Source organism: Tursiops truncatus, chromosome 4, assembly GCF_011762595.2.
Source record: "Tursiops truncatus isolate mTurTru1 chromosome 4, mTurTru1.mat.Y, whole genome shotgun sequence".
Taxonomy (NCBI): Eukaryota; Metazoa; Chordata; class Mammalia; order Artiodactyla; family Delphinidae; genus Tursiops; species Tursiops truncatus.
In genome coordinates, this window is record NC_047037.1 from 63819888 (window position 1) to 63827863 (window position 7976).

The window sequence follows — 7976 nt, forward strand, 5'->3', positions numbered from 1 at the left end:
AGTAATGGTTCTCAAATGGAGAGATTTTGCTCCCCTGGGGGTATTGATAACTGCTGGAGACATTTTTGGTTGTCACAACTGGAGTGGGAGTGCTATTGGCATCTAGTGAGTAGAAGCCAGGAATGCTGCTAAAGACCCTACCATTCGCAAAACAGCTTTCTTCAGCAAGTAATTGTCTGGCTCAAAATGTCAACAGTGTTAAAATTGAAAAACTGTCACGGAGCACCAATTTTAGAACGTTTTCAGTCACAGAAAATGTGCTTTAAATGGGATACTTGATGCATATCCAACATATATAATTAGCAACACCCACCATTTAAAATGAGTTAATCAGGGTAGGGGTTCACAGCCCCACTTACCAGGCCTCTGCCCCACCCCATCCCACTGCTCTTTTCAGCCCCTGCAGTATCCTAGGGCTCAGTGTAGTACAGCTTGTGAGCAGTTTGGTGGAGCCAAAAGAACATGGTATTGAAAGTCACAAGACATGGGTTTGGAACCCTGATCCATCACTTACTAGCTGTACAACGTTGGGTGAGTTGCTTCACCTTCTTGGGGTTGTTTCTTTGTCTGTAAATGGGACAGTAGTACCTGTCTCATAGGATTGTTTTAAAGGTTGAATGAGATTTTAAGTGTAAATCACCTTGTCAACTCACTTCTTTGCTGTTGATCAAACATTCTGGTAAATACAAGGTTAACTCTTGCTGAATTACAGGCTGTGGAAAAATGAGACTATACTAATACCAAAAATATAGAAAGCCTACTCTAGGGTGGTTTGATGAGAACTTCTTCCAGGAAACCAGAGAGAGTTTATAAAGTAGGTTCTTAGGTCTTCACATCTTTTTGAACCAGATACAACCTTAATAAGTGTCATCTCTCAGAAGTACTTTAACCTTTCTTAGCTCCACTTTTAAAAGAGAACAGCTCCCCACCCATGGCATTGTTTGTGGGCTCTCCTTAAATTCTGGGAAATGTTGTTTTGATGTTGTAATCATTTTCTGCTCCTCTTCCATTTGTCTTTTACATCCATCTGTGTAGTGACCCCCCACTGTTGCCCATACTCTTTGTTGATAAAATCCAAACTCTTTAGCATCATATTCAAGGCCCTTCAGAATCTCATCCCAATCCAACCTTCCAACTTCACCTCCTACTCTCCGCTGCAGCATACGCTACACTTCCCAAACACTTGATCATTACCTAGGGAACAGGGCAACGCTTTCTAATGCCTCAGCTTTGGATATAATGCTAGCTTACTCTGATTAATGCTGACTCTGGGGTATGTGCCCTTTTCTGCTTGTTGAATTAAAGGTGACATTGGAGCAGAGGTTAGTGGAGACGTTAAAGACTTTGAGATCAGAAAGGAAAAGGTAAGGCTGTGTTTGGCTGAGTCACACTTTGCCAGTTTCAGTTTCCCTCAAGGTCTTTTCTAGGTCTTCCTACTCAGCCTGCACCTAGCATGCCACCCCCAACCCTCCTTCATAATGTTATAACATTGTAATGTCTCCCTCACTGGACTGCCAGCCTGGGTGGTAAACACAGCATCTAATTCATCTAAGCTCCTCTAACTCCCAGCAGATTCTCCCGTAGAGAACCTGGCCCAGTTAGGGAACATTAGGGGTCTCACCTTCACATAGTCGTATTCACAAAGGTAAGAGGATTCCAAGTTGAAGTGCATGAAGTAAAGCTTGATCCGAAATCCCTCTGGGACAGTGATATTCCACGTCACCTCTGAATCACTTGGATAAGAGTCTGGATAGCCAGGCGACTGAATCTGGCCAAACATATTGTTAAGCTCCACTATGTGGGCCAAAGCCTTCAACAAGGAGAAGCACAGAGCATGAGAGAGAAGGAGCCACCTGAAAGACATGAGTGGATTTACTTACATTCACAGACACTGGTCCTTGCCATTTAGCTAAATCAACAGCCAGGAGAACAAGTTCCCAGCATGTCTCTGCCACTGACCTGCTGTAATTACTTCGTCCTTATGGGTCTTGCTTACCCAGCCTATAATACTGGAGGGCGGTAACTTGATTTTAAAGGTTGCTTCCAGTTGTGCTCTTTTTAAAGATTTGATAATAGTATTAAACTTTCCCAGAAAATACCATATTTGGGACTCTGAGGCATATCATTTTTTGGTTGAAAATATAAATTTCATAGTTAGGTAAAAGCTGGAATCATTTCTTTAGCTTAGCTTCATTTAAGAATCATAAACTCTTGATTCAATTTTCTAAAAAGTAAGTAACAGTAACATGGTAATACTGAGATAAGACTTATACTCAATGATGGGATCTGTAGTACCTAAAACAAATTTAACAAAATCAATCAAGAAATGCAAAATTTTGAATTAAGAAGGAATGAGCAAAACAAGGTTTTTCCTTTTGGCAAGTGTTTTTATAAAAGGATCAAAAACATACAGTTTATTTCCAGCTGCAGGAATGAGAGATGATGGACTGTGAAAAGAGTTGCATAAGGGGCACGGGAAATTCAACAAAACTTGCAGAATACACCAAAGTGGCTGATGCAATAATGAGGCAGAATGTCCAAGGCTTGTCAAAAACCTAATGGTCGGGCTTCCCTGGTGGCGCAGTGGTTGAGAGTCCGCCTGCCGATGCAGGGGACATGGGTTCGTGCCCCGGTCCGGGAAGATCCCACATGCCGCGGAGCGGCTAGGCCCGTGAGCCATGGCCGCTGAGCCTGCACATCCGGAGCCTGTGCTCCGCAACGGGAGAGGCCACAGCAGTGAGAGGCCCGCGTACCGCAAAAAAACAAAAACAAAACCAAACAAACAAAAAACCTAATGGTCAGTACACAGGACAACCAAGGCATCTACTAGATTGCTCCCCCTGTGAGACTCAAGGACCTTGAACTCAAACATCCCAATCCTGGCTCATCGACTTCTCCCTTAAATACTATATGTTCTGCTTCCTATGGCTTGGGAACCCCTCTGCTTCTCTCCAGCCAATTAATTTAAATGTTCTTATCTGGACTGTTGCTATTTCATCCTAACTGATCTCCCTGGCTACCACTTCATACCATTCAGCAATCTTCCGCCAAATTTGATTTTCTAAAACACAGATGTGTCCACACTGCTCCACTGTGCCTGCAGGGCAAAGCATCTGCTACCGGGATGGCTGATAAGCCCTTTTTGATCTAGTGCTGATTTACCTGTCCAACTTCATCTCATAGCAGCCATGCCGAGGCAGATCATTCTGGGAGCATGCCATGCCCATCCAGGCCTTGGTCCCACTGCACATGCCCTGCTCATTCCTCACCTGGTTGTTTTATTTATCCTCCACCATCCAGCTCAAAGCTTCCCAAGATACCACAGAGTATCCTTCACTCCAGATTCCAGCTCCCTGTACATGCTTCCAGTTACAGCACTGCTTTAGGCACAGTCCCTGAAGTTAGGTGTATTTGGGTTCAAATCCCAGTTCTCTTACTTACTGGCTGTGAAACCTTGGGTAATTAGTCTCTGAGCTCAGGTTTCCTCAAATGTAAAATGAAGATTATAATCTCTAATTTACAGAGCTCACATGAACATTGGAGATGATGTATGTGAAAGACCTAATATAAAGCCTGGTATATAAGAGATGATGAATGAATGAACGAATGAATGAACGAAAGCATGAAAGTGGGGCCAGAGTCCTATATAGCCTAAAAAGTAACTTCTGGGAAATTATACCAGCGTCTTAAGATTAAGATACAATTTGGCTAATCAGGAAGTTGTTTCTCCCCAAGCTGCCCCACGCTGCTCGGTAAACAGATGCACATATGTTTATATATGCACACGTATGAATTTTTGAGTGTGCAAACACAATGAGATAACTACAATGAGATTATCTAGCTGTCATATAATATTTACATAAAAGGTAAATATGTAAGTGCAAAATGGCCTACAAGGGTGTCAGTAGGATATTAACAGTAGTTATCTCTGAAGTGGTAATATGAGTGTTTTTAATTTTACTTTTATGTATATAAAATGTTCAGATGTGTCTAGAAGGGCCTTGTGCTATTTTTTCAATTAAAAAAAAATAGTTATTTAAATTTTTTCCAAGGCCCCTGCAATAGCAACATGTGAGATGCAACTAAGGAAACAAAATGTTTTAATCCAATTGCCAGGGTCAATATTTTTATAAACCAATCTGTGGAGGAGAGAGAAGGGGAGGCACAGGTCCAAGCTCTCTCGTGAACTAGTAGGAAAGCTTGAGTCTAGAAACCCTGGCTTGCAGGGCTCAGGCAGCCCCACTTTCAAGTGAGGAAATATACTGATGGTACCCGGGCTAGGAGTTCTGGTTCAGTTCCGCTTGGGGAGGGGAGAGCACTGGTCTTAGGTTGGAATAGCTGGATTCAAGTCCAGACTTTGACTTTATTTATCTGACCCATCTTGGGGAAGTCACGTAAGGTCTCCCTCTCAGTTTCTTCATTCTTTAATTGGTGACAATAATGACATCCCCCGGGGCTGCTATCAGAATAAAGGACGATTGGAAAATAAGTACTTTGTTAACTGTCCAGCCCTAGGCAAACATTAGTTATGATTACTCCATCATGCTGCTTCCCGAAAAGCAGGGGTTAGGAATGAGCTTTGGATCCCCCAACTGGACCTCCCTGCAATAGCGACACCCAGATTATGTAAGGCTGAAAGGTCAACTTTCTCCATATCTGCTTTTTCCAGACCACATGGAGGAGACTCTGAGCTTCCTAATGCTGCTTCTGTCAAGGGCTGGCCCAGGCTAACGGCTCCATCTATCCTCAGAGGCCCAGGACCATGTGTAGTAGGCAACTGGTCATCGTGGGAGGAAGGCCTGTGAAGCTTTCTGTTCTATTTTGTTTGCATCTCAAAACAGTTTTAAACATATGAAACAAATCTCTCTTTTCACATAATAAGCCTGAGCATATGCTTGCTTGCTTGCTTTCAGGGCTGCAAATTAAAGAATGTAAGTGGCAGCTTTCATTTCCCATCACACTCTGAATGTTTTTGGCTTCTTATCCACCAGGCACCGGCTGTACAAATTCTGACACCTGCTATCTATTCTCCAACTAATCAAAAAGTTTAATTACATTTGCTTGAAATGTCAAAAGTAATATATAATGCCAGGATTTCCTAAGCTCTACTGTAGGAGCAAGCTCTCAGGAATGCCTTAAAAAATGCCGGCATATATCCATGGTTGTGGAATGAGTAGCACTTTCTATCCTTTCCATTCACTCCTCACTTCAACCTACACTACACCAAGACTGTTTTGGGGTAGAAGAGTTGAAATGGACTATATAGATCCCTTTGACAACACCCGTACTTGACAGATGACGAAAAGGATACCCCAAGAGGTGACATGTCATGCCCAATACCATATGGCGAATTAGCTTCAACAGAAGAAGGGAATAACAAAAGCTCACAGAGGATGCTGGGTCCATGCCCATATCATGCCCAGGCATCTGGCCAAAGCAATTAATCCTGTGAAAAATAATTTAAAAACCCGTAGCTTTATGTGAAAATTAAAAAAAAAAAATAATACCAAAGCTCCTCCCCCGCAGATTTTAGTTTAATTGGTCTGGAGTGAGGCCTGGTCATTGACATTTTTTTTTTTTTTTTTTTTGCGGTACACGGGCCTCTCACTGTTGTGGCCTCTCCCGTTGCGGAGCACAGGCTCCGGACACGCAGGCTTAGCTGCTCCGCGGCATGTGGGATCTTCCCGGACCGGGGCACGAACCCGTGTCCCCTGCATCGGCAGGCGGACTCTCAACCACTGCACCACCAGGGAAGCCCTGACGTTTTTTAAAGCACCACAGATGCTTCTAATGTGCAGCTAGGATTGAGAGCCGCTGGTGTAGAATAATATACTTGGTTGACAGTCTGGCAAAATACAGTAGAAAAACATCCTGAACTTGGAGCCTAAAGATCCAAATTTGGGTCTGGGCTTTTTCAAGATCATCAGTGTGGCTCTGGGCAAGTTGCTAAACTCTTTTATCCTCACTTCTCCATAAATCCTACCTCATCCAAAATCTGAAGACCAGATGAGACAGTGCCTATGAAAGGGCTTTGCAAACTCTGAACTGTTGTGTCTATGTGAGGGAAGACCTTTTATAGACTTCTAGTGGAGCACTTTTCCAGTAGTAGTTTTGCTATTGAACAACTGATTCAATTCAGCTAATATTTATTGCATGCCTAATAGGAAACAGACATTATGCTAGGTACTAGGCATACAAAGATGAACATGCCATAGATCCTATTCCTTAAGGAACACTCAGTCTTGGAAGAGGAGGTGGACATTTCAACAAAGAGGTATTAAGAAAGGTAGCTCCCAAGGACAGAGATATCACAAAGGAGAAGATGCTGACTCTGGGGATACTGGGCAGGGAAGAGGAGGTGATGTATGAGCCAGCTTGAACAATCGGGTCCTCTAGAAATAGGAGAAATAAGAGAGAGAGCTGTTCTGGCTTAAGGGATCAGCAAACACCAAGATACAGAACTGATCGTCGGCCTTGTAGTTTGTTATGGCTGGGGCACTGGGTGGTAGGGTGAGATTTGAATAGTGGACAGATCAATCAAATTGTCATTCCATGTAGACGGGCATAAATCTCCTCTCTTTTAGGAGAAAGGAAAATGAAGTTAGATAGCAGATTTAACATTACAATGGATTTAGAAAGAAGAGAATGATTGGATTAACCTTAAAGACCTGATTATCTCTCTAAACCACAGGTAATCTGAGTTCAAAGAGTTAACATAGCCTGAAGCCCCTCATTGGCCCCAGACCCTGAAAAGTTGCTAGGTGACTTTGCAGAAGAGAAACAAATAGAAACCCTTTTCCAATTGAGAAGAAAATTAACGGGAAAAGATGTTTAGAGGCAACACATCTGCAGAGTGTTTTTTTTTTTTTCTTTTTTGTATTTTTAACAGTATTAACACTTATAAGTAGTAAAAGTAATTATGGTGGTCGGATTTTGACACTTGGAGAGAAAAACTTACAAGGAATGTCTGGTAACAAGCATCAAGTAACTCTAAGTCTAGGCTGAGGAATGGGGAATATTGAAGAGCTTGGAAACAATTAGAATTTAAAGTCCTAGTTTCAGAACTCCAAAGACTCTTTTTTTTTTTTTAATTTCAATTTGTAATATTCCTTTAAGAGCCATTTGGTGCAATTCATAGCCTGATTCACGCCACTGGCGGCCTCTGATTTCAGTAAGAAATGCAGAAATTTATAGTGGAATGTAAAACGGGGACAGGTTTTTAGTTTTCTAAATTGAGGTTTTAAACTAGCAAACTTCTGAAGGTTTAAGAAGCCACATAGCTGAGCTACGGGAATCTGGTTTCTTTTCCGGTCAGAACAAATAAACACACAAACACATATCTAACTCACAAAGTGTTGGAAGAGATAAAGCAATGCTCTTTACAAAGGAGGAAAACAAAAACTCAGCCTTGTGGGCAACAGAAGAAAAGTCACATTGGCCAGCAGACAGCACCCTACGCTGGCAGAGGGAGAAATCTGAGTTCCAGCGGCGTCAGGGGCATTTGCACACAGCCTCCCGTTTCAAGTTGCATGTCTCCGCAGTCCCAGGGAAGGCCCCAGCCTGTCTCCCTTCTCAGAGCCCCAGGGAGTGATGAAAAGCCCCTGAACCAGCCACAGGACTCGCAGGTGAGTCAGCCCAGAGACAAGGTCAGACCTTCCAGGGCTACTTGGCACCTGGTCCCTGGAAGGACCCCCTGTGCCCACTCCTGCCCTGGCACTCACCTCATTTTCCTGCCTTGGGTGCTCCTGGCTGCCTGGTCCCCCCGGCCTGACTTGTCTGCGAGCTCGTCCCCGGTGTGGTGTCAGCGATGCCTTATCTTTGTTCTGAGGTCCCTGTGTGTCTCTGGAATTGGCTGGCATTCTCCATTCAGGTCACGCCTTCCCCTGCCTGCAACAGATCCCCTCTCCCCCTCTCTCCCTCTGCCTTTTCCTCTCTCTCTCCTCTCTGACTTGCTCGTACACACACTCAGAGGAACC

At 43.5% G+C, this 7976-nt stretch overlaps 1 protein-coding gene across 5 annotated transcripts in view; it reads right to left on the reverse strand.

The window, feature by feature from the left end:
- MASP1 (MBL associated serine protease 1) overlaps positions 1–7974 on the reverse strand; it is a 63571-nt gene extending 55597 nt beyond the window's left edge. For 4 of the 5 annotated variants that reach the window (XM_073804013.1, XM_019946041.3, XM_019946040.3 and 1 more), the window contains exons 1-2: positions 7722–7854; positions 1622–1853 (exon numbers count right to left, since the gene is read on the reverse strand). In XM_073804013.1, coding sequence (XP_073660114.1) covers positions 1622–1853; positions 7722–7726 — 237 coding nt within the window. In that variant the 5' untranslated portion in view covers positions 7727–7854. Of the gene's footprint in view, positions 1–1621; positions 1854–7721 lie in introns of all 5 variants that reach the window. The other variant, XM_019946042.3, reaches the window with a different exon arrangement.
- Positions 7975–7976: the final 2 nt, after the last annotated feature.